The sequence below is a fragment of the Asterias rubens genome, chromosome 4, assembly GCF_902459465.1.
Source record: "Asterias rubens chromosome 4, eAstRub1.3, whole genome shotgun sequence".
Classification (NCBI taxonomy): domain Eukaryota; kingdom Metazoa; phylum Echinodermata; class Asteroidea; order Forcipulatida; family Asteriidae; genus Asterias; species Asterias rubens.
Genome location: NC_047065.1, coordinates 21853248 through 21880072, shown reverse-complemented (window position 1 = coordinate 21880072; position 26825 = coordinate 21853248). Strand labels below are relative to the sequence as shown.

At 38.7% G+C, this 26825-nt stretch overlaps 1 protein-coding gene across 2 annotated transcripts; it reads left to right on the top strand.

The window, feature by feature from the left end:
* On the top strand, window positions 1-21936 carry LOC117289092 (nose resistant to fluoxetine protein 6-like). Of its 2 annotated transcripts, none has more exons than XM_033770050.1 (16): window positions 1-249; window positions 3302-3603; window positions 4514-4644; window positions 5729-5819; window positions 7082-7187; window positions 8777-8967; window positions 9701-9874; window positions 10731-10827; window positions 11583-11675; window positions 12200-12368; window positions 14081-14160; window positions 15299-15424; window positions 17567-17702; window positions 19274-19463; window positions 20870-21012; window positions 21535-21936. In XM_033770050.1, the coding sequence occupies exons 2-16, from the start codon at window positions 3330-3332 to the stop codon at window positions 21709-21711; spliced, it is 2178 nt and encodes a 725-aa protein (XP_033625941.1). In that variant the 5' UTR covers window positions 1-249; window positions 3302-3329; the 3' UTR covers window positions 21712-21936. The 2 variants fall into 2 exon arrangements, with proteins under 2 accessions (XP_033625941.1, XP_033625940.1); XM_033770049.1 differs by having other exon boundaries at window positions 8777-8985.
* The last annotated feature ends 4889 nt before the right edge of the window (window positions 21937-26825 follow it).

Sequence of the window (26825 nt, the reverse complement as noted above, 5' to 3'; positions counted from 1 at the left end):
CACAAGTGGCATGGTTGGGGCTGTCCCGTTTTTGGTGTACGATGAGTCGCCGATATTATTTCATAACTTTTTAAGTTGTTGAAAACTGCTACGGCTATGGGGTTGTGATAGGGACGAAGAGACACACTCGTCAACGATTCAAAGTTCGCATATAAACAGTGACACTGACACCACACAAGCACTTTTGTGTCAGTTCAAATAATTATGATCTGATTCTGCACGACGACGTGTGTGTGAGCTCGTAAAAAGGTACACATACAAAATATAAACTTATAAAGTTTTAAAAGTGCAGTGTCATGTGAGTGTTTGCACAGTAAAATGTAAGTATAAAGTTCCATGCATGATGCAGCCTGGAAGAACATCTAAACTTCAACCATTTCTTCCTCCATGAACCTAGTAAGAGACCCCATATCCTGGTGTCATGTGTTTTCAGTAGGATAACAGGAAAATTGTTCACAATCAAAAACTATTTTTTTTTTTTTCAAATCATCTCTCCAATTTTGTAACAATAACACTTACAGTTACACTTCATAGTGTGTTGAAATTTTTAAAGTTTTGGTTTTACGTTGCGAGAGACAGTCCGCCATTAACAGTGCTTATGCATGCACGACATTGGAGCAACGTCATATTATGTTTTCACACCTTTCATTGGTTGGTATTTTATTGAATATCCAGAAGCTAGTATAAGTATGGCGTGCAAAATAAATACAAAATATTATTCAATTACTACTTAACAAATTTAATTACATTTTTGTCTTAAGGCATTTTGGCTACTATATTAGAATCCAGAGATATCATAAGGCATGAAAGTAAAACACCCAACCCCCTTGAAGCACACACACTTCATAACAATCCGTTTTCCCCCATTTCAGACCAGTAATGTTTGGTTTCAGGAGATAAGAAACCAATCTTTGATATTTTCTCTTTAATGTAGACTTAATATTACGCCTATCGGAATTTATTACAGTATGCAGTAAATAAAAAAAAATGTTTTTTGTCATTTTCACTTAAAATATTGTAATATTTCCCCCATATTGGCACACTACCATAGAACCCCAAATAGTATAACCACCTCACGTGATCCATCTAGTGACTAAAGCAGAATGATACTCAATCTTGCAGATAGTAATTTTGTTTTGAACTCCCGAGGTTGGATGATGTTTCTTTGACTCATTTGAATGTTGGCATAATAATGCACTAGTGATTAGTACCAAAAATCAATCATTTTATAAATGTTTGAGCATAACCAACAATAGGAAACTTTATTCTCAGCATGATTAAGCCTGATGAAAATAAAGACTGTGAGTAAACTGCATAGCTTCTAAGGGGAATCAAAGTTGGGGACCCAAAACATATGACGGTCGATAACGTATGACGCTGCGATACTTTTAACAACCAGCATCACTCTAGCCCCACAAAGTTTTGGTGTACACTCATTTCATACACGTACGCTTAAAATTGACGAGGAGTTCCTCCCTCCTGACCTAACCTCATCGAGATCAAGATCAAGATCTATGCAGTTGCAGATGTTTTTTTTTTCTTTAAAAAAGCGAAAGACAAATTATGGGGCTAATAACGGAAGTATTGTATTTTTTTCCCATTTTCGAAAGGAGTTTTTCTATTTCATGAAACTGAATTTGACCCTGCTTATTAATGTTAGAATTCTTTTTTTCAACAATGTGTTGTTGCTTTTAGAAATTAGATACAGGGTACCTACATAACATGTACTTACCAGCTAACTGTAGTATCCCCTGCTTGTGCCAAGGATCACGATTCGAATGTCAAGGATAACTTTATGATTGTGTGTAGTGAGCGTAACAAATTGATCGACTGTAAATGGCAAAATGTTTCCTTTGGTAGCAGGGAGTCTGTGGTCTTGCCTCACTGCAGAGCTTTGTATTTTGTACACAGTGATAGGAAAGCAAATGAAATTAGGCAAAGCAGTAGGAAACATCAACAGGCCTACATTTCCTCATAGAAGTTCCCCTGATAGGAGTACGGTTCATAGAGTAGGCTACTTCATACAGAATACGATACAAATTTTGCTTTCACTTCCCAAATTCGCAACGAATATTTTGCATCAGTGGACTTGTGCTCATCCTGCGTATCATTTGCTGCGAAAACTGCCATGTGATGTCAAAACTTTGATCGCATTTGCATTCGCAGGAAGTATATGAACCAGGGGTTTAACTCGGAGGAAAATTGCTGTGTCCCTTCAATTTGCAACAAATTATTAGTGTCCTGTTGAATTTTGCTAAACTCCTGCGAACCATTATGATTCGCTGCGAAAACTGCCCTATGATGTCAAACTTTGTATCGCATTCGCAGGAAGTATGAATTGGGTTTAAAGGAACACGTTGCCTTGGATCGGACGAGTTGGTCTTTGAAAAGCGTTTTTTGCCATTAGCTATTAAAATGCATAGTTAAAAGAGAATTTAAAAGAAGAATACAATGATCCACACAAATTTGCCTCAAAATTTGCAAGTTTTTCTTTTACTTTGCGAACTAACACGGTCGGCCATTTATGGGAGTCAAAAATTTGACTCCCATAAATGGTCGACCGTGTTAGTCGACGAGGTAAAATGAAAACTGCACAATTTCGAGTGATACTTATGTGGATCATTGTATTCTACTTTTAAAATATCTGTCTAATCAATGCATTTTATAACAAACAGTTACAAACGCTTTTCAAAGACCAACTTGACCGATCCAAGGCAACGTGATCCTTTAACTCAGAAGAATATTGCTGTGCATTTTGAAGAGCTTCTCTCCACCCACACCCACGGGTAGAATGGATTCCTGTGAGTCTCTCCACCCACACCCACGGGTATAATGGATTCCTGTGAGGGCAGAGATGGTTTATGTGAATGATTAGCTTGGAGCGCGGTAACTCGCAGCACCGGCTGTATACTCCCCAGGGAGCTGAGATGGTTTAAGGAATGAAATAGTTTGGCCCAGTGAAGCTCGGTTCATACTTCCTGCGTATGTAAAGGGATTGTTGTCGTCACAAAATTAAGTCGCAACAAATACTTCTCAGCAGTCCAACTATGCTCAACTCACTTCCGAATATCGCTTCGAAATGAGAGTTGTGACGTCAAATTCAAGTCAAATTCGCATCACATTCGAATCCGCATGAAGTAGGAACTGTGCTTTTTAAAACCAGGTTAAGCTCTTTGAATGCCCTTCTTGGGCTGTGATAAAGCGCTAGATATAAAAGTGGATTATGATTATGATTATTATTATTAAGAGCGAAGTTCAGCTCGTGGCCTGACACTGATTGTAAGACTACATGTTTGTTCAGATTCTAGGCAGTCAACTCGGCAAGTATAATGAGGCAGCAAATGCAACCACTCACTGCAGCCTGGCTGATCCTGATGATGCATGCATTGACCGCATCCTGCAGTAACATCAACACAAACATCTATAAAACCGGTAGCGATGAGGCTCTCTTTGACCAAAGCCGGCTGCAGATACCTGGAGGGTATTTAAAGGAGCCGGCTCATTTGCACGCCCCGACTCCGGGGAATATCTCTCAAGAATGCCAGGAGGATTTGTATCAACTCTTGAATACCTCAAGTGTGGAGTATCAGGAGGAAAGCAGAGGTAGGTTATAAACATTGCCTGCTTAAAGACACTGGACACTATTGGTATGTCAAAGACCAGCATGACCAGGGCCCAATTTCATAGCGCTGCTAAGCACACAAATTTGCTAAGCATGAAATTTCTTTCTTGATAAAAACAGGATTACCAACCAAATTTCAACTTGTTGCATATTGCTTGTTACTGGTATTCAGCTGTTGTTTGCTTATCCTGAAAATCATGTGGACATTTGGTTGGTAATCCTATTTTCATCACGGAAGAAATTTCATGCTAAGCAAATTTTTGTGCTTAGCAGCTCTATGAAATTGGGCCCTGTCTTCTCACTTGGTGTATCTCAAAATATTATGCATAAAATAACCAACCTGTGAATATTTCAGCTGAATTGGTCATTGAAGTTGCAAGATAAGATATGTTAGAAAAAAAACACCCTTGTCACACAAAGTTGTGTGCTTTCAGATGCTTGATTTCGAGACCTCAATTGTTCTAAATCTGAGGTCTCAACAATCCAATTTGTGGAAAATTACTTCTTTCTTACCAACAGTGTCCACTGCCTTTAAGTCGAGTGATGTCCTCGAATCACGATGGTTCCCCAAGCCTTTCTGTCCCCCAGTGACTTGAAATCTGCTGATTCAAGTCCTGTGTCCATTTTGAGAATGTCAGTGTAAGTTATTGCCGGTCTACCAGGTTTCCTCCTCCCATGCTTAGGGGTCCACAGAACAATATTGGACTCTGGTTCGTCTTTGCTCCTGTAGCAGTGGCCAGCAAAACGCATCCTTCTCTGTCTGATTTTTCCCAGACGCTGCCAAATTTGTACACTCGCTTGCAATGTTTTCAGTTGCCCTCCTTTAGTCATTGTCTAACTTAACTGTACTTTTTTTTTCCTGCAATCCTCCCTTCCTGATTGTTTTAACAGCTTTGGATGCATTTGGTAAGCCAGGATCGGGGTTCCTTGTGGGCAACACTGCCTGGCTGGGTAGCTATGATGAGTGTATGGACTTGGAAGAGTTCAACTATTGCCTGGCTTACATGTATGTACAACCAAAGGTGAGACTTTTAGTTAATAATGATGTACAATTCAGAATTCAGTTCAAAATCATCCTTCTCAATTTTAAGAACCTAATCATTGTTTAGTCTACATCGGCGACATAACACGCCTTCGTAATGTCTTGAAGGCCTGGTTTACAGTCCTCGGCTCTCAAACTTCACGTACCTGTATCCCGCCTCGCTATAGACAATTTGACCTATGTTTACATTCAAACCGCCCTCTGGTGAAAAAACACTGTATACGTCATGTTTCGCCGGGCTAAAAGACAAAGTAGTCTTGGTAAGATTGCATACACTTTCTAGCTGGCTGCCAAAACACAAAGGTTTTGGCCGGCGGTATGTGCGCGAATCATGTTATGGTTTTCGTGTGATGTCAGCGGTCACATCGTCTATAGTAAGTTAGTTTTCAGTTGGAGAGAGTGCTTGTCTGGGGTTCAGTGAAAGAGCATTGTGAATTAGCTCTGGGTCAGATCCTACTTTCTGGCTCTAGTGTGAACAGGGTGCCTGTAGTGTGTATCAGATTGAAATACTTAATCCTTGGCTGTTATAGTAAGGGAATCAATGTGTGGTGAAGAGGTTTTCAACTAGTGGTTTAAACCCGCCAAGGCCTGGTTCGTGATAATTTTACCGAGATGAAGTCGAGGTAAATTATCAAAAACCAGGTCTCGGCGGGTTTAAACCACTAGTTGAAAATCGATTCAACACACTTCGATTCCCATTCATAGATACCGTTTCTGTCAAAAACATCAACACTTTTTGGTCAAAAAGTAAAATGGTGCAAAAATTATAATTGTTCAATGATTTCTTTCAACACAACACCCCTCCAGCTATGAAGTGGTGAGGCCCTCGAGTAAACAACTCCTTATAAGGGAATGCTGTGTGCGTCGCGCGTATCGCGTGATGTGGCCGTTAGGAATAAAGAAACTGTCTTATAAGCACAGGTGCAAGCTCGCATGTCACGCCCATGTTTCAACACTTTTTACTGGTCATAAACAACTTAGGTTTATACACACCCACGTGACGCGCTCTCCACCAATAGGAATAGCGAAAATGTCTGAGGTATTTATGAATATATCTATTACAGGGTTATCAACCAGCCTTGATACACTGGGGAGTTTGTACTCCAGCCTCATGCTCGGGAGAGGACGTGCAGAATGCACTCAAGACGATGCTTGGTAAATATGTTAAAGGAGATTGACGAGAGAGTGTAGATTTGTGGATAGAATGTACTTGCCAAAGGCGAGTACATTGTATTCACGAATCTATACTTTAGAGTCTATTCTCTGACTTAAAGGCAGTGGACACTATTGGTAATTACTCAAAATAATTGTTAGCATCAAACCTTTCTTGGTGACGAGTAATGGGGAGAGGTTGATAGTATAAAACACTGTGAGAAACGGCTCCCTCTGAAGTGCAATAGTTTTCGAGAAAGAAGTAATTTTCCACGAATTTGATTTCAAGACCTCAGATTTAGAGTTTGAGGTCTCGAAATCAACCATCTAAACGCACACAACTTCATGTGACAAGGGTGCTCTTTTTCTTTCATTATTATCGCGCAAGTTCGATGACCGATTGAGGTTAAATTTCCACAGGTTTGTTATTTTATGCATATGTTGAGATACACCAACTGTGAAGGCTAGTCTTTGACAATTACCAATAGTGTCCACTGCCTTTAAACTATTTCCCATTGATTTCACAATAATAACATAACCTTATTAGTTTATTGGGGTATTAGGAGAATGGTCTATCTAATTCTGTGTACGTTAGACATCTTTATATTGCTTTCATCATTATCGAGTACAATATCAGTTTTTCCAATAACAAAAGTGGATTTTTGTTAACTGGGAAAGTATTTTTTTTAATTTAAAGACATGTTTTCAGCTGTGTTATCTTGTTATCTTTCAGTTTGGAAAGGCAGTTAATACTCAAGTTTGAACAATTAACTTGTTTAGAATCGTTACTACAGTTAGACGTAGATTTGTTATGAATCTACAGTCAACACAGTTGAGTGTGAATTTGTAAAAATGATCTTCTATTGTATTTTCCTTTTCCCTTTCCTTGTTTGCCAATCCATTATTCTTGTTGTCCATCTGTTGTATGATTTCTTTGGGCAGTGTGTCTAGCCCATATCCATTTAGCTTGTTTTATTGTCATTATGATGTTCTCTTACTCCAGTTTTCGTTCGTATTTCTGTCCATTTAATCCTGTCTCTAATGTCTAATTGAGAGATGTTGTACTTGCCTCGGCCATTGCTCTTTGTATTGTGCAGAGTTTTTTATTCTATCGGTTTTGTTGTTGTCCATGTTTTTGCTCCATATATTGTTTTTGGTAGCACACACTGATCATACACTTTTCTCTGTGCACATTACAAGTCTTTATTATTACTATTATAATTGTTTAATCACTTTTTGTTATAAATCTTAATATTCACTTTCAGTTGTTCTTGGGGACACGCCGACGTCGTATGTTTTCATAGCAGCAGCTGGAGTTAGCTGTGCCACCAATCCACCTATCCCCTACAACGCTGGATTCTATTGTACAGTGTAAGTATTATAAAGGGAAAGTATACCTTATAATAATAATACTAATAATGATAATAATATCAAAGTCTTATATAGAACACGTATCCACCAACAAGGTACATGTGTATACATTTATACAGAAAGAGAGTTAATGAATGTTAGGAACTCTGAGACCCAATTAGGTAGCACCTTATAACGGTTTTAAAAGCGTACAGCGCAATTAGCAGCCACAGCCAGGAACACCGGGGTGAACCCCTTCTCTTTTTTCGTTAAGTGCGCTGGGTTCTTTTACATGCGTTACACAGCACATGTCACCAACGGCTTTACGTCCCATCCGGAGGACGAAGCAATGGTTAAGTGTCTTGCTTAAGGACACAAGTGTCGCCGCTGGGGATTCGAACCCACACTTTGCTGATCAGAAACACCAGAGTTTGAATTGAAATGCGCTGGGTTCTTTTACATGCGTTACACAGCACATGGGACCAACGGCTTTACGTCCCATCCGGAGGACGAAGCAATGGTAAAGTGTCTTGCTTAAGGACACAAGTGTCGCGGCTGGGGATTCGAACCCACACTCTGCTGATCAGAAACACCAGAGTTTGAATTTGGCGCTCTTAACCACTCGGCCATGACACTTCCATTTGTTGCTGTTGTTGAACCATTTGCTTTGTTCTAGCCTGTACAAAGCCTGTACTTGTACCTGTGAAAATTTCATTTCAAAAGGTAGTGGCGTTTTTGAGACAGCAGAGAGGTTTCGCAGAGTCACAGATACTCTTACGTGAACGGATACGTCATAATACGTCATCACTTTTTGAGGTCCATGTGACGTTTAACCATTGTACACATTGTACATGTTTTTATTTATTTATTATTTATTTGTTTATTATATAAATAATAATAATAATAATAATAATAAGACTTGTAATGGGGAAACCTCAGTAAAACACTTTTTTTTCAGAGGTGCCCAGCAACTACAAACACATTAATATTTTTAAATTGTATTAATATAAAAAGATATTTTTACGCACAGCTATTGCCCAATTATCTGCCTCCTTTTTGAGTGTGTGCCATCATATGCAATGGGTCTATGAGGCACTTTGAAACATTGTTTCAAGTTTCTTTTGTTATTATTTTTGTTATTATTTGAAGTACTTTTACTATTAAACCCTGTTGAGAGATATCGATGTACTTAAAAAAAGTCTTCTTTTTTTTTCGCTTTTAAAAAAAAAAATTTCTTTGATTTTTTGGGAACCATTGGTGTATTGATGATCGGAGGTGCACTTTATGCTGAATACCTGTAACGTATTGCAAGAGGAAATCCAGATTCCTATTGTTATTATTAGAAGTATTGTACCCTGTCTTCAGATGAACTTGAAAAACGTCCTCTGATTTTTTTTATTATTTTTATTATTTAGAATCCTTTTTGTAACCATTGGTGTGTTGATGATCGGAGGTACACTGTATGCTTAATACATGAAACTGGTCGCAAGAAGGAAATCCAGATTCCTATTGTTATTATTAGAAGTACTTTTACTATCATACTCCGTCTTCAGATGTACTTGAAAAACCTCCCGCGACTTTCTGTTTTTTTTATTTTTTTATTATTTTAGAATCCTTTTTGTAACCATTGGTGTGTTGATGATCGGAGGTGCATTGTATGCTGAATACCTGAAACTGGTCGCAAGACGGAAACCAGATTCACTTCCTCAGACTAGTAGGGAGGAGGATGATGTTCCGCTGTTGGGGAGTGAAACTAACCAAAGGAAGTTGAGCGTTAATAACTCCATGGAGGTACCAAAAGGTACGCTACAATGTCCAGGCATGTGATTTCCCCGTTTTTAACCAGAAATCTTTTTTTTTTTTTAACACCCCCCCCCCCCCCAAAAAAAGTAATACAAATAACCATGATAGTATTAATAAATAAATAAAAATCAGATACTGATATTTTTTTTTTTTCGTTATTATTACATGTATGATCAAATTCATAAAAATATGAATATACAACCTTATAAAAAAACGTCCCAGATTGCAGAGTTAGGCTTTTAAACCCAACAATAAATGTATGTCAGCAGGCTTTGTGCAAAGAGGCCTTCACAGTTGAAAGCTTTCATGGTTTGTGCTCACAATTCAGTTTATACTCAGTCTATAACTGTTGGCGTGTCATGGTCGAGAGGATAAGAGGAGCAAACTCATACTCTGTTCCAAATTTCATAAAGCTGTTAAGCAGAAAATACTGCTGGACAAATTTCTTCACTGAGCAACATTCAAATGGGGCACCAGTCATGCACATCAATGTGAAACATAATGTAGTTTTGACGGGCAACCTGTTTCTGTAAATCAAGTTTCTGTGCTTAGCAAGTTTTTTTGTGCTTACAGTCTTTATGAACCTTGGGCCTAAGTGATTCTGATCAGCAGATTTGGGGTTACAGTGCCGGAGCAAAGTTTTCTAGTGCCTATACTTCTAGTACTTAAATATTTAGGTGCGTTTGACTATTTTATATTCAACAGTACTTTTTCTCCCGGTCTCCCGGTAGGTATATTTGGAAGGTTTCTGCTCTGCTTTGCTTTTACGCTGAACCTCTCCAAGCTCATGGACACTCGGCAGAAAGACACAAGCATCAGATCCATGAACGGCATTCGGTTCATCAGCATGACATGGGTTATTCTGGGTCACACCTTGTTTTTTATCATTGTCTACGGAATTACAAGTAAGTTAAAGGCAGTGGACACTGTTGGTAATTACTCAAAATAATTATTATCATAAAACTTTTCTTGAATACGAGTAATGGGGAGAGGTTGATAGTATAAAACATTGTGAGAAACAGCTCCCTCTGAAGTGATGTAGTTTTTCGAGAAAGAAGTAATTTTCCACGAATTTGATTTTGAGACCTTAGATTTAGAATTTGAGGTCTTGAAATCATGTATCTGAAAGCACACAACTTTGTGTGACCATGGTGCAACAAGGGTGTTTTTTTCCCCCAATAATATCTCGACGACCGATTGCGCTCAAATTTTTAAAGGTTTGTTATTGTATGCATATGTTGAGATACATCAAGTGAGAAGACTAGTCTTTGACAATTACCAATAGTGTCCAGGGTCTTTAAAGGAACAGGATGCCTTGGATCGGGTGAGTTGGTTTATGAAAAGCATTTGCAACCTGCTGTTATGAAATGCATAATGGGTAGAAAGATGTTTTTTAAAAGTATGAATATAATGATCCACACAAATAGGACCTATATGCCTCGTCATTCTGTGGTTTTCCTTTATTTATGTTATCAAACGCTGCACGCCAATTCGTGAAGTCGAATATGGCTGACCTTGTTAGTTCGCAAAGTAAAAAGAAACCACCTGGTTTTTTCTAGAGGTCCTTTCTATAATAATAATAACAATAACCAGTTTTTATATAGCACTTTTCACACCCGAAGGGTGTTTCAATGTGCTTCCAACATTATTACCCCTAAAGGCATTGGACCTTTATTCATTCCTTAAACCAACTCAGCTCCCTGGAGAGTATGGAAGGTGTTTAAAAAAAATAGTGACTCTCAAAGTTTTATTGGTTTACAGCAAATCCTGTCTCCGCTGTAAAGTGGTTGGAAGTGGACTTCGGATTCCAAGCTGTGGCAAATGCATTCTTCGCTGTGGACACATTCTTCTTCTTAAGGTAAAGTATTCAGAATATTTTGTTTTTTACAGAAATTTGAACCAAAACCCAAATTGCAAAACAAAAAAAGACCCAATCGTAGCGGGGAGTAAGCAGAAGAACAAAAATTTATACATTTTTATTTGTGATGCGATTAAACTAAATGAGTCGTTTGTCAGATACCGCAATTTGGAAAAACTAGCCAAAACATGCCAAAAGGAGTGACATATTCAAAAATATTTGTTTTTGTAAATTTAAAAGCCAAAATATAATTTTATTTTAACTGGGCAACTTCTTGTAGGACATTTCTTTTTAGAACTGAGAAGTCTCCCAAATTCCGTAAATATATAGTCAGTCGTAGAATATAAAGCAAGACAAGGTCTCAAAAGAACATAATCTACCTAGCTAGTACATATACACACATGGTGATACCGCAAACCAAATATATATTGATACCTCACCATGCAATGTGGCAGTGTCATGGCCGAGCGGTTGAGAGCACCGGATTCAAGCACTGATGTTTGATCAGCAGGGTGTGGGTCGGGATCACGGTCGTGACACTTGCTACATAAAATTGGGGAGGTACCGGCCAGGCTTCGAATTGATGATACCCAAGCCTACATTCGTATAGACTGTGAAAGGGGTAACCCTGTTTCAGCCCTAGGAGTAGGTGGCAACGGCCTCTGAAATTATAGCCCACACCTTGGTCTGGCCCTTCATGCCTTGTGTGTCAGGCGACTTGCATTATTACCTTGGCATTTTTTATTTGTTTACAGCGGTTGTTTGGTTTCCTACCTGACGTTGAGCCGTATGAAGGAACTGAAATCAGTCAAGGCCTGGCTTTGGTTTTATTTTCATCGCTATTGGAGGTAAATGTTTTTAAAGGAACGCGTTGCCTTGGATCGAGCGTGTTGGTCTATGAAAACAAACCGTTTGTAACTGGTTGTTATAAACTGCATAAGTATAGAAAGATGTTTTAAGAGTAGAATATAATGATCCAAACAATTATGCCACGAAGTTGCCAAATTCCTTATACGCTGTGCACTAACACTGCACGCAAATTCGTTGAGTCAAATGTTTGGCTCCGCAAAATGGCCAGCTGTGTTAGTTTGCAAAGTGAAAGAAAAACCAAATTCGTGGAAAATGACTTCTTCCTCGAAAACTTCGTCATTTTAGAGGGAGGCGTTTCATACAATGTTTTATACTATCGACCTCTCCCCATTACTCGTTACCAAGTAAGGTTTTATGCTAATAATTATTTTGAGTAATTACCAATAGTGTCCACTGCCTTTAAAGTTGTCACGGCTGTACCCAGGGAAATTGATGATTCTACATTTTGTTAAACTTTGATTGAATGAAGTCTAAAGGAGAGTTTTATTTTTCTCTACACTAGACTGACTCCCGTGCTGATCGTCACCCTGTTGGTCAATCTGTATATTCAACCATTCTTTGGAGATGGTCCAATATGGCAGTCAACCACAGCTAGACCCTTGTGCCACCAGTCCTGGTGGACCAATCTACTCTACATCAATAACTTTTATCCACAGGACTTTGGTCATGAGGTTTGTGTTGTTATGTTTCTACTTTATCATGTTTATAGGTAATTCCCACTCAACGTTACACAACATGAAGTCGATATCTTGATACTGGCAATGAATTGGTGTTTCCCTGTGTCGACCCCACAGTGCTCACCCTGGTGAGCCCCTGACAATCAAACGATCACTCACCCTCTAGTGGTGACGTCATGCACCTTGGGTCAGCCCCCAAGTGACCCACTCCACAAGCAGGGTACTTGGGGGCTGACCCGGGTGAGCCCCTGGAATGGCGTCAAAGCTATTCAAATGTACCGGGGGAAGATTGGGGTCAACCCGGGGACGCTAATCGAACGCAGCCTTAGATATTTTTGTTAAATGCACAACTGTGCGATAAGCGTGAATTTCGCATGCAGCATACAGTAGTCATTGAATCACTTGCCTATGTTTTTTTCAAAACAAATCAACACTTAAATTAAAGGAACACGTTGCCTTGGATCGGACGAGTGTGTCTATTTAAAGCGTTTGAAACCTTTTGTTATGAAATGCATATGGTTAGAAAGAGGTTTTAAAAGTAGAATATAATGATCCACACAAGTATCACTCGAAATTGCACAGTTTTCCTGTCGGTCATTTATGGGAGTCAAAATTTTGACTCCAATAAATGGCCGACAGTGTTAGTCGACAGGGTAAAAAGAAAACCACGCAATTTCGAGGCATGTTTGTGTAGATCATTGTATTCTACTTTTACAATATCTTTCTAACCATATACATTTCACAACAAACGGTTACAGAACACTTTTCAAAGACCAGCTCGACCGATCCGAGGCAACGTGTTCCTTTAATGATTCTAGCATGACAGAGCTCAAAGTTTACACCGGAGTGCTTGGACCGCAGCTTCCGAAGCCAGAAGTTTTAATGTTGGTGTAGTAAACTTTGGATGGAACGAGTCTGGCAGTCTTAGGGCCATGGCACACGAGGCAATTTACAGGCAACCAGTTCTGGGCAACCTCAAAGAAGAGAATGCATTCGAACTTGACCTGTTTACATAATAATAATAATAATAATAATAATAATAATAATAATAATAATAATAAAGAACACTTAATAGAGCGCCGGTATCCGCCTCAGGAAGGCGCTCATGGCGCTTGAGGAGAGAAAGACAAATTAGGACTGAGGATTGTGTGAGTTTGCTTGTTTGAACAGGTGAGATTTTAAGTTTGTCTTGAATGTGGTGATGGATGGAGAGGATTTGACAGTCAGTGGGAGTTGGTTTTACACCCGGGCTGATGCCACAGAAAATGACCTATTGCCCCAAAGAGTGGAAGTTCTGGGCTGATGAAGCATCATGAGCTCATTAGAACGCAGTCCGGTGTGTGCTGAGGTGTATGGGTGGATGAGGTTGATGAGGTATTCTGGAGCATTGTTGTGAAGAATTTTGAAAGTGAATATGAGCAAGTTTGTACTGAATCCTGTGTGATATTGGCAGCCAGTGGAAATCCTGTAATACAGGAGTGATGTGGGAATATTTACTGGTGAGAGAAACCAGTCTGGCATAAATTTTCTGGGAAATCGTAAGACATTGTTAAAAAAAATATTGTATGCTACCAAATTAGTCCTGAAGCAAGCAGTGCAGTTGGTTGCCTCCAAGTTGCCCGCAAAAGTTGCCCCGTGTGACATGCCCTTATTGTCTGATGATAAACTTTGAAATAACTTTGGTTTTTGTTTCTGTTCTTTGCTAGTGTCTTGGATATACATGGTACTTGGCCAACGACATGCAGTTCTTCATCATCAGCCCCTTGATTCTTGTGCCCCTTTACTAGTAAGTGTGACTTGAACATTTGTTTCTGTTTTGCATATGACGAAAGCCTCCTTTTTAAAGATGTCATATCAGATTTTTTGCCGATTTGACCCAAAAATTTTGATGGGGGGTCGAGAAAGTTACAAACTTTCATTCGAGCCATTGCTCGAAAAAATCCGCCAATTATTAGTAGCAGTGAAAACAAGTGCTCAAAAATTAGTTTTTGTCGGGATCCCAACAATATATCACATGACCAATTCTTATGTGTTTTATAAGAAACGTTTTAAATTTTTGTCATGGTTCCTGACCATTTAAAGTAAAAGTTTAACTTTTTTTCATGTGAGCGGGTGATACTCTTTGAAATACCATTCACTCAAAATAATCTATTTTTTAATGTTTGGGGCCAAAAATCTGACATAGCATCTTTAAGGTTTTAATACGGGATTGGTTGATCAGATAAAAGTAGTCACAGACAGTGTTCATGTTTTGTGTGATCAACCATGTACGTGAAATAACAAACCTGTGAAAATTTGGGCTTAGTTGTGTTGTGTAATTTCTGGAGAAAATAGTGAAAAACCATGCCCAGTTTTAGCATGTAAACACATTTATTAAATAACGTCAAGATGTCTGGTTAAACCAGTAATTTACTAGCCATACATGTACTTCCTAATATCAACACCTTGCAAAGCTTCAATCACTACTTAATTACAGGAATGCCCAGCTTTTTAAAATTTTCCCTGAATTTTTTCGGCGCTCCGTGTTTCATCTGGTCGGAAAAAATATATGTTTTGAAAAAAAAAGAAGATTTCTGGCGCCCCGTATTTCATCTGGCTGGAGAAAATATATGTTTTCATCTGGCCGGAGATATGTGCCGTCAACTCGCCGCCAGCTCAACCACTACACATCTGCAGGTATGAACTAGTCTTGACCCAAGGCGTCAGCGATCAATTTACATAAAGTGCAGTACATACTACACATGCAGTCAATCATTGACTGCACAAATGCAGGAAAGCGCCCTCTGTTGACGATGTCTCTGACCCCCCCTCTCTTCGCAGCAAATTTGTTCTCAGTCTCTGAAGGAAAGAGTCACTGGCATCCCTGTTAATTAAGAATCAAACTGATTTTTAAGCTTCCCTCGTTTTCATTTTCTTTTTTTTAGTTCCCCAATACTGGGATGGATTATTCTTTGTGCTTTGGCGATTATCTCCATGGTAACGACTGGTGTCATCGTAGGTGTGTATGACGTCTCGATCAACATCCTGGACCATTTTATTCCAAAACCCGGGTAAGTGCAGTTATTTCTGCTTTTCATAAACATCTTAGAAATGTGAAGAAGACAAAAACACAGAAGAATGATCAGGTCTAAGGGTGCGTCTTAAAGAATAAAAGCGTAAGTTCTGTTTTAAAGGCACTAGACACTGAAGTGCAATAGTTTTCGAGAAAGAAGTAACTTTCCACGAATTTGATTTCGAGACCTCAGATTTAGAACTTGAGGTCTCGAAATCAATCATCTAAACGCACACAACTTTGTGTGACAAGGGTGTTTTTTTCTTTCATTATTATCTCGCAAGTTCTATGACCGATTGAGCTCAATTTTCACAGGTTTGTTATTTTATGCATATGTTGAGATACACCAACTGTGAAGGCTAGTCTTTGACAATTACCAATAGTGTCTACTGCCTTTAAAGCAACAAATAATGTAAAGCATGGACTATGTGAGAGTAAAACCAGTTTTAGGAGTGTAAAATTTGACAAAGTTTGCACAGTGTACACAACAAAACAACAAACACAAAAAAACAAAATGGGGTGTGACAAAGAATTTCCTTGAAGGAATGTGGTTGTAGAGATGATAATAATAAAAAAAAAATCAATATGAGAAACTATTCTGCATGAAAGGAGGACGACATCTTATCTGATTTATGTACTCCAGAAAATAGAATTACAATGTAGCTGTTGCAAACAACTTACGAACCAAATTGACCAATGGTATAAATGCAACGGAAAAATAGTTAATGGCCTGACGTTTCGACCCGAGCAGTAGAGTCTTTCCTGAAGGAAAACCATTGAGCAAAAATTTAAAACCAGTTTGATTTCATCGTTTTCCAGCTGGAATTGTTCCAATTGCTTCAAGAGTCAGATCCCTCCTGTATTCATTACATAACTGTTTGTATTCTTTACACAGTGTTGTATTTTAGAAAGTAGACGATGGTTTATGTGCAGGTATGTTGTACTTCCCAAGAGTTTCATAGCATTCACTTCATAACCAATAATCATCATCAATAGGGAACTGGGTTTTAACAGAAATCCGGAATGGTATTCTGCTCATTTCTACAAAGCTGAAATAGGTAGCACAAGTTCTGCTTAAAGCAGCTCCATGAACTTGGGCCCGGACTGGTCACACTACAATACATACACACCATTCCTGTCTAAGCCCTTGTAGCACTCATTGCTGCATTTGAAAAGTCATCCATTATTCACTGTCTTTGCAAATTAACATAACATGTACATGTACCCACAACAAAAACAGGAAATCCTGTAGTTGGACAGGTATGGGTTAACACACATAGTTTCACAACAGAATGAAACATTCATTCAGTATAAACATGAAGCTGTGGATTTCACAAAGAGTTAAGACTTAGTCTTATCTTGAGTCCAACTACGCATGAGCCGCCATACGATTTTTATATTATCCCCTATGACTACAGTCCTAAGTTAGGACTAGTCCTAAACTCCTTTTTAAATCGGCGAAAGGTAGGGTATAATATGCGACCATTCCATGAAGCTCTGCTCATCAGACACTTGAACAAACATCTCACCAAAATGATCACAAGATGGCAGAGCTTCTAGAGACAGCAGTGGGTCAATTCTACTAATCTTGGGGGGGGGGGGGGTGTTCTAAGCTTAGTTGTTTTTTACCCCGACACTCTCCAACGTCAAGGGACAACTCAAATCACAATCTTACAGAAACATTACAGAATTGGTTTTGCTAGCAAATAAGTTGCTGACGGTGTAGACACTTTATGTAATCCACCATATACATGAACTGACAAACCTGTAGAAGTTCGAGATCGATTGGCCATCTGGGTCACAAAGGAAAAGTGAAAAACCGATTACAAATTTCGCATTGCATCGATGCCAAAACAAAATTGAATAAAACACTCACTGAGCAATAAACTCCAAATGCGATATTTGATTATTTACTTCTCATAAAATATGAAATTTAAGACTGAAATATTTCAAGGGATGTTTTCAACTGTCATCATCATTACCACTTGTAAGTTTTTCGTAATAAATTTGTGATCTTCACGATTTTTGTTTCTTACCAATTCTGTAACATTCCTTTAAAGTGACATTTCTAAAAAGGAAAATATTTTTGAGCTAAAACCCCCCAACCATATAAATGGTTATCCCATTCTTTTTCCCATAGAACTGGTGGACCAGGACTTAACTATAGCTCCCTGGTTTATGAGAAGCCGTACTGTCGAATTGCACCCTACCTTGTTGGGATCGGACTGGGCTACATTATGCATAGGATCGGCAAACGCAGAGTCAAAATGTCACCGGTAAGTGTAACGATACTTTATGTTCCTTAAAGACAGTGGACACTATTGGTAATTGTCAAAGACTAGCCGTCACAGCTGGTGTAACTCAACATATGCATAAAATAACAAGCCTGTGAAAATTTGAGCTCAATCGGTCATCGAAGTTGCGAGATAATAATGAATGAAAAAAAAACACCCTTGTCACACTAGTTGTGTGCATTTAGATGGTTGATTTTGAGACCTCAACATTAATCCTAAATCTGTGGTCTTGAAAACAAATCTGATGAAAATTACTTCTGTCTCGAAAACCACTTCACTTCGTTTCTTCCAACGTTTTACACTGTCAACCTCTCCCCATAACTCCCCTATACCATCCGCCGGGTAATAGTTAAGAAGCAAGAGAGTTCTTTTCAGAACTGAGAAGTCTCCCGAACACCCGAACAATCTACTCCATGGTAGTAGAATAAGCAAGACAGTTCTTTTAGAACCTGGCAAGTACATACACACATGGTGGTACCGCAAACCAAATATATATGTTTAGTATTGTTTTGCATCTGAATTTGTGTTTTAACTCTATATTTCCATTCGCACCAGAGAACAATGAATGAAGTCATAGCCTGATTTTCAACTCGTGCATCGGACATCGAAAACACATCCTTTCCAACTGTCCCTGGCTTCTAGGGGCCGTCCCTATTTTGGGGAATACCAATGTCAAAAATACAGACAGTCCCTTATTCTGAAAATATTGTAATTGAATGCAACAAAAAAGTTTGATGTGAATTTGGTAATAAAACCTTTCTTCATAATAACTATTGGCCAAGATCTTTATTGTCTGGTTATTACAAATGCCTGAATCCATTACATATTTTGTTGTGTACCATTGTGCACGTATTCACAGACTGTTTGTGTGGGTGCCTAGACACAGAAGTGTCCCTATTTTTGCTTTTGCTATGTTGGGTTGGGAGGTATGCCAACACCTTTTCTTGAACAAGGCTAATTAATTTTTCTCTGTCTCCTATAACCTCTTCACCATGTGATAATGTAATAGCTGTTGGTGATCGCAGGCTGGGTGCTTGCTACAGGTGTTGGTATATTGGGAGGTATGTCAACACCTTTTCTTAAACAGACTTTACCTAATTTATTTTTCTCTGTCTCCTATAACCTCTTCACCATGTGATAATGTAATAGCTGTTGGTGATCGCACGCTGGGTGCTTGCTACAGGTGTTGGTATATTGGGAGGTATGCCAACACCTTTTCTTGAACAGACCTAATTTATTTTTTTCTGTCTTCTACTACCTCTTTATCGTGTGGAAATGTAATAGCTGTTGGCGATCGCAGGCTGGGTGCTGCTACAGGTAGTGGTATATTGGGAGGTATGCCAACACCTTTTCTTGAACAGACCTAATTTATTTTTGTCTGTCTTCTACTACCTCTTTATTGTGTGGCAATGTAATAGCTGTTGGCGATCGCAGGCTGGGTGCTGGCTACAGGTATTGGTATACTGGGAGGTATGCCAACACCTTTTCTTGAACAGACCTAATTTATTTTTTTCTGTCTTCTACTACCTCTTTATCGTGTGGCAATGTAATAGCTGATGGCGATCGCAGGCTGGGTGCTGGCTACAGGTATTGGTATGAGTGTCGTCTATGGTCTGTACCCGTCGTATCATTCGGCCCAAGACTTATCCAAAACGGGTAGCATCATCTACATCTCCATGAGCCGCTTTGCCTGGGGAGTTGCTCTTGCGTGGGTGGTGTTTGCCTGCAATTATGGACACGCAGGTACGGAATAATAACAAGAATAATAATATATAATACTGGGTTCTTATATAGCACTTTATAAAAATACTAATAATAATAATAATAATATCGAAGTCTTATATGGCGCACTTATCTACCAAACAAGGTACTCAAGTCGCTTAGTATATACAAACTTTCAGAAAGATAGGTTATTGCAGTGATGGATTCTGAGTCCCAATTATGTAGCCCTTATAAGGGTTTACAAGGTGCTACGGCGCATGAAGCAGCCACAACCAGGAACACCGGGGCGAACCCATTCTCTTTTCGATAAGTGCACTGGGTTCTTTTACATGCGTTACACAACACATGGGACCAACGGCTTTCACCCCATCCGGGGTAATGGTAAAGTGTCTTGCTTATGGACACAAGTGTCACGGCTGGGGATTCGAACCCACACTCTGCTGATCAGAAACACCAGAGTTTGAATTCGGTGCACTTAACTGCTCGGCCACGACACTTATCACACCCCTAGGGGCATGTCAAAGCGCACAGTATTTTGTCCTGCAAGGTACATGTATGTGGTGCTTCGTTTTGAAATATGAGGCTTATTCCTTTATAGTACCATGTAATGGTTTACAAGGTGCTGCGACGCAACATGCTGTGGATCAAACCAGGAAACCATGGGCGGACCCCCTTCTCTTTTTGATTGCAGTGCACTGTTTTTTTTATGTGCATTACATAACACACGGCACTTGTCTTGCTTTTAAGGACTCTAGCTGGTGTCATGACTCTCGAACCCAAGCTCTGTTAAACAGAAACGCCAGAGTCAGAGTTTGAATCCAGGGTTGGATTTCACAAAGAGTTAAGACTAGTCCTATCTCGAGTTAGGACGAGTTACTTTTCCTAACTTAGGACTAGCCATATGTTTTACTATCTCCTAGGACTAGTCCTAAGTTAGGACTAGTCTAAACTCTTTGTGAAATCGACCCCAGTGCTCTTAACCGATCTTGGTATTAAAGGCACTGGACACTATTGGCAATTACTCCAAATATTTATTGGCATAAAAAGTTACTTTGTAACGAGCACCGGAGAGCTGTTGATAGTATAAATTATTGTGAGAAACGGCTTATTTTCTCACAAAAATATTTGAATCTGAGAAAGACTTCAGACCGGAAGCCTTTCTAGGGCATCTGATAGTCAGAATTTGTTTTGAAAATTTTTCTTTAATTTTTGTTTTGCAACTTGGATGACTCCAATCGAGTCCAACTGTTCACAGTTTTGTTATTTTATGCATATGTTGGGGGAACACCACGTGAGAAACCAGCTCTCTGTTTCTCATTACCAATTTAACGTTGTATGCTTCTATACAATCTGGGTAATTACCAAGTGTGTGCAGATCCTTTAAACTGAATCCGCCATTATACTTTTGTATTTTTTTTCTTGTCCAGGTTGGATTAATTCATTTTTATCTTGGAGTGGTTTCGTACCGCTGAGTCGTCTGACGTACTGCGCCTACATGTTCCATCCTTTAGTCTTGATGACCTTCTATCCTAACTTTGGGACTGGTATTTACCTCTCCAAGTTTCTGATGGTAAGCACTTATCACTTTTGTTTTGTTTTCTTCAGGCGAGTGGTTTCTCAAGATTTTTCCCAATTTCAGGATTTCTTTGAAAGGAGTATTTTAAGCAAAATTTGGCTTACTTACCCATTCCACAAGGATAAAACCTCTTAAGTAGTCTATATCCATGGCTTGGAGCTTAATCTTAAAAATACTAATAGTTGGTGCTTTGCGAATACCCTGTTGTAATTTGTTCCATTCTGCAAATGATCTTGGGAGGAAAGAGATCTTGGGAGGTTTGATGAAGGCAGTTGAAGCCTTTTGTCTAGTTCCCCTGTGTTCTTTGGTCTGGGATGAATCAATGTCTACGGTAACGAGCTTGTGAACAGATTTGTAAAGAAGTAACAAGCATTGGATCATTATTTTGCTTCTCAAACATTTCAAAAGGTTCTCGCATCAACCATTTCCAAGTAACTTTGATGGAACTAGTGCCTGAAGAATTCCTATCTTGTTTAGGTTTGTAATTATTTATTTCTTCTTTTGTTCTTCTTTCAGGCGAACTATTTTGCGGGATTCGTGGCCATATCGTACTTTCTTGCGATGGTTGTCTCCATCGCCGTTGAGTTTCCCTTCGCAAATCTCGAGAAGCTCTTCATGCCGGACAATCCACGAGAGAAACATGAGCGCAATTCCCAGGTTGAAGGAGCGGGTGTTGAAAACGTAGAAGCCTGAAAACACCAAATTTGTTCAAGTGAAGTATGGTTTTTCATTTGTATATTTTGTATAGTTTTTAGTTTTTTATTCCTTAGTAATTCAGCCTTCCCTCGTTTTTTTTTTTTTTTAAGAGTACACTTCAGGAGCACCAAGATTTTCCTTTAGGTGGTCTTTCAAAAGGTAAAAATTATTTTACTTTAAGGCAGTGGACACTATTGGTAATTACTCAAAATAATTATTGTCATAAAACCTTACTTGGTAACGAGTAATGGGGAGAGGTTGATAGTATAAAATATTGTGAGAAACGGCTCCCTCTGAAGTGACGTAGCTTTGGAGAAAGAAGTAATTTTCCACGCATTTGATTTTGAGACCTCAAGTTTAGAACTTGAGGTCCCGAAATCAAGCATCTGAAAGCACACGAATCGTGTGACAAGGGTGTTTTTTTCTATTATAATTATCTCGCAACTTCGAGCTAAAATTTTCACATGTTACTTATTTTATGCATATGTTGAGATACACCAAGTGAGAAGACTGGTCTTTGACAATTACCAATAGTGTACATTGTCTTTTTAATTTTTACTTAAACCTCATTCTCACTTTTCTAAAAAGGCCTAAGGGATTGCCTTGGGTGCAACGTGTCCCACCTTATTGTAACCATATTGTCCTATTGTATTACTAAAGAATGTCTATTTTGAGTAGGTATTTTTGTAAAAATGTCATCTTGAGAAAGTGATCTTTGAGAAAGTGACGTAACTTCGGTAATTGACTAGATGAACAGTAACTCCGGAGCTAGGAGCAAAGTCGAGCAGCGACTATTTGACAACCACTGGACATGTTCCATGGTTACCCAGAGTATGCCTGGACAATACATCCCGAGTACCAGGAAAAATTACCCAATGGTCGACAGATGTCAACTATAGTCCCTTGCTCAAACTTGCTCTAGATTGATCCATTTGGACGTAAGCTATCTTAACCAAGCAGCGCTTGAGTGACATCTAGATTGACTTGCGTTAAGTCTAGTCAACTCTAGTCAGCCACAGAAACTTGCTTTTGAGTGTCGACTAAATGACTTTATTTTCAAGTGCGTGCTAATCCTCCAGTCGGATTCGCAGAATGGAGTGGTGATCAAAACCTATATTGCACAGCTAATATCACTACCTGCGTCTTGTGTGTTCTATGTCACGTGCCAAGTTTGCTTGCAGATAAATACGTTATCACTGGCGCTCGTGGAAATACGGAAAGTATAGCAGGTCTGCGTTCCCATATCAAACTCTGCCTGCCTTCAGCCTCGTTGGATATGGGAGGCAGAAGCGCTATATTTTTCCATATTCCACTCGCGCTTGTGTGATAACTTAAACATATTCCGTTGCATTATTGAATTTGTGTATTCTACCAAGAGTGAATGCCAGTGATTTAATAGACTTGATTTCAAGTCTGAGATTGTGGTTATTTCTCTGCATCAGCCACATAAAGTTTCCCCGCAGATTTGCTACCATGAGCTCTAACTGTGATCATAGGCTTATGACGGAGGGTTATCCACAAGAGGGCGCTTAGCCAATTATTTATAGGCTACCAGGAAGACTTAAAACCACAATTACAGGCTTGGAACCAAGTCTAGTGATTTAATTGTATTCAGTTGAACAGATTCATTCTTTCAAATGTTACCGTTTGTTTTTCCTTTTAAAACTTTTTTTATAACTCATGGGGTGTCGTAGGTCGGTGGACTCAAGTGTTTCATTTACAGAATGTGGGTTCGAATCCTGGCCTGCCCAGTCAGTCGCAACACATGTGTACTCAAGCAAAACACTTTACCATAATTTCTTCTCTCCATCTGGGAGAACAAATGGGTACTGGCGAGAGCTGGGGAGTAACCTACATGTACATGTACATGTACCATGGATTGGCATCCTGTCTAAGGGGAATCAAAGTATTCTCAGTCATTTAATGCCAGTGAAACTGGATATAAAAAACTGGGCTGGCTCACCAGGCCAGGGACGGACTATAAATGTACTTTACTTACTTGTAACTCTTGTGTGTGTTTTAATTCTTTATGGATTTAGTGTGTGTGATAAAATCTCTGTGATCTTAGAATTGTGGTCAAAAGTTTTGGCACTGTATAATCATACTTTTAATAATCATAATACACTGATTCTGCTGAAACTGTACTGTACTCAGCCGTGATATTCTTTTCTACTTTAGTCTAAATCTGATGTAGCTTCTTTTCTTCTTTTTTTTTTTGGGGGGGGGGGGGGCTTGGGGGCCTCAGAAAATCAAGCAAAGTGGTTATCACATAGCATTTTTTTTTGGCTGAAACAGGATTACTCTTTACAGTCCATATAACAGGCATGCAACTCGTCCGCGTTTCCGCAGAATTCCGTGTAAAACATTTTTTAATTTGTTTTATTTGTTTTCAGATTTTTTTTGTTAGCCTAATATATGCCTGGAAACAACAGTGTACAACTACAATCATGTAAAATAAGCCTAGAACACGCTAACAATGAACCTAAGAGCATAATAAACCTCAACATTTTCTAGGGTACCATTGTGGGTATCATGTTCCCTGGCGTTTCGGCTGCTTCGCTCCGCACTTGCGTTGTGCCTTTGAAAATGTTCCTCTTTTTTTTTCAACGGGCAGTTGCATGCCTGATTTAAGGGATAGGCTTGGGTATCATCCATGAAAAGCCTCGCTGATACATGCAGAGCAGAAAGCACTACATGTACCATCTACAACTTACTTTCTAGATTCCTGTAAAATAAAAATACATACATGTATATATATATATCCACATTCACTCCTATTGGTTCATAGCCAACAATATTGTTTCTGAAATAGAAACTTTGATTGGCTATTATTTTCCCGTTTCTTTCTGGATCCTTCCCTTAATCCCTTTCCCCTCTCTTTTTCTATAAATGGATATGTATTTGTTTGTACTTGTTTTATGCCTCTGAAGAAGGTCCGGTTTGGATGGAAAGCTAAGGCCACCTACCCTATTCATTATATATCCACAGGCATATCAGGGTACTTAAAAGCCAACGACAGCTGATGTTATACCGCTAGGTTCAATCTGCGATCGGGCAATTATTAATATAATTATTTTTAACAGCCGCACCACTAGCTATGTGCATGATCCAATTTTTTTTTTATGGTCCAATGTCTGGAATAGGAAGTACATGGAGATAACAGGTGGGAGTTGGTAAAGATGAAAAGGATGTGTTATTCTGGCCTCTTATTTTATATAAACATATTAATAATATAAGAAATAATAGCTGAAAGATATATATTGGTTTTTATACTCACACAGGTTACAAACTGTTTTAGACAAATATAAATCATGGTGATATGAATATGCTATAAACAGAGATTTGATTATTTTCAGGTATCTATTCAGGAACATTATATTGCTGTCAGTGGCTTGTGTTTTCATGTATAATGTGGAATGTATGCTTTTGTCTCACAGAAGAAAATGTTTTCTTGTTTACAATGTAAATGTAAAATTAAAGGCAGTGGACACTATTGGTAATTACTCAAAATAATTATCAGCATAAAACCTTACTTGGTAACGAGTAATGGGGAGAGGTTGATGGTATAAAACATTGTGAGAAACGGCTCCCTCTGAAGTGCCATAGTTTTCGAGAAAGAAGTAATTTTCCACAACTTGATTTCGAGGCCTCAGATTTAGAATTTGAGGTCTCAAAATCAACCATAAACGCACACAACTTCATGGACAAGGGTGTTTTCTTCTTTCATTATTATCTCGCAACCTCGATGACCGATTGAGCTCAAATTTTCACAGGTTTGTTATTTTATACATATGCTGAGATACACCAACTTTGAAGGCTAGTCTTTAACAATTACCAATAGTGTCCACTGCCTTTAAATATAAAATTAAATGACAAGTTCTTGTTTTGTCAGAGTGATGGTCATTATTACAGCACTTTCATCCCGGAGCAAACTAGTTTGTCAACTTCAATACTCAGGGGAGCTCATATTGACTATTCACCCAAAATAACCAAGGAAAAAATTCCCATTGAAAAAAATTAATGTGGTTTAATGGGATCCCATTGAAAAATTGTATGGGACTAATGGGATTCAATGGGATTGGAGTGGAACTTGAGACATATTCAATGGGATCCTATGGGATTGTCAGAAGATCCCATTGAATACCATTGAATCCCATTCAAACAATTGAATCCCAATGAATCCCATTAAAACAATGGGATCCCATTGAATCCCATTAAAACAATGGAATCCCATTGAATCCCATTCAAAATATCAATGGGACTCAATGGTATTCTATGGGAATTCTTTCCTGGGAAACCATGTAACTATACATGTATTTGTTTAGTTTAACTATACTTCATACATACATTGTAAGTCAGTTCAGTTCAGTTTCAGTTTTATTTCCACTCAATCATTTCAGATGACAAGATATAACATAGAGTAGTAAAGATACACAATAGATTAAGTGGTGGAGGACTCCCAAAAGCAAGCTTGTAGGGTGGAGTCCCCCAGGGATGTGAGTAAATACAAACGTAGTTTGTTTTCAGAACAATGCCTGGGATATTGAAACACAACAAAAAGTTACACATGGAAAGACATGGATAAACACTAACAGGACAAACAAACACAAAGACAGTGGTTCTCTATATGGTGGATATGCAGAGAAAAGTAAAAAAGTGGTGTTTTCATGTATAGTGTGGAATGTATGCTTTTGTCTCACAGAAGAAAATGTTTTCTTGTTTACAATGTAAATGTAAAATTAAAGGCAGTGGACACTATTGGTAATTACTCAAAATAATTATCAGCATAAAACCTTACTTGGTAACGAGTTATGGGGAGAGGTTGATAGTATAAAACATTGTGGGAAACGGTTCCCTCTGAAGTAACCTACTTTTCGAGAAAGAAGTAATTTTCCACGAATTTGATTTCGTATTATTTAGAATTTGAGGTCTCGAAATCAAGCATCTGAAAGCACACAACTTCGTGTGACAAGGGTGTTTTTTCTTTAGTTATTATCTCGCAACGTCAACGACCAATTGAGCTCAAATTTTCACAGGTTTGTTATTTTATGTATATGTTGAGATACACCAAGTGAGAAGACTGGTCTTTGACAATTACCAATAGTGTCCAC

Coding starts and splice junctions, on each gene's coding strand:
- LOC117289092 (XM_033770049.1), top strand. CDS start 3,330: ATGAGGCAGCAAATGCAACCACTCACTGCAGCCTGGCTGATCCTGATG. Junction 9,875..10,730: donor CATTGTCTACGGAATTACAA/GTAAGTTAAAGG, acceptor ATTGGTTTACAG/CAAATCCTGTCTCCGCTGTA. Junction 21,013..21,534: donor ACCTCTCCAAGTTTCTGATG/GTAAGCACTTAT, acceptor TTCTTCTTTCAG/GCGAACTATTTTGCGGGATT.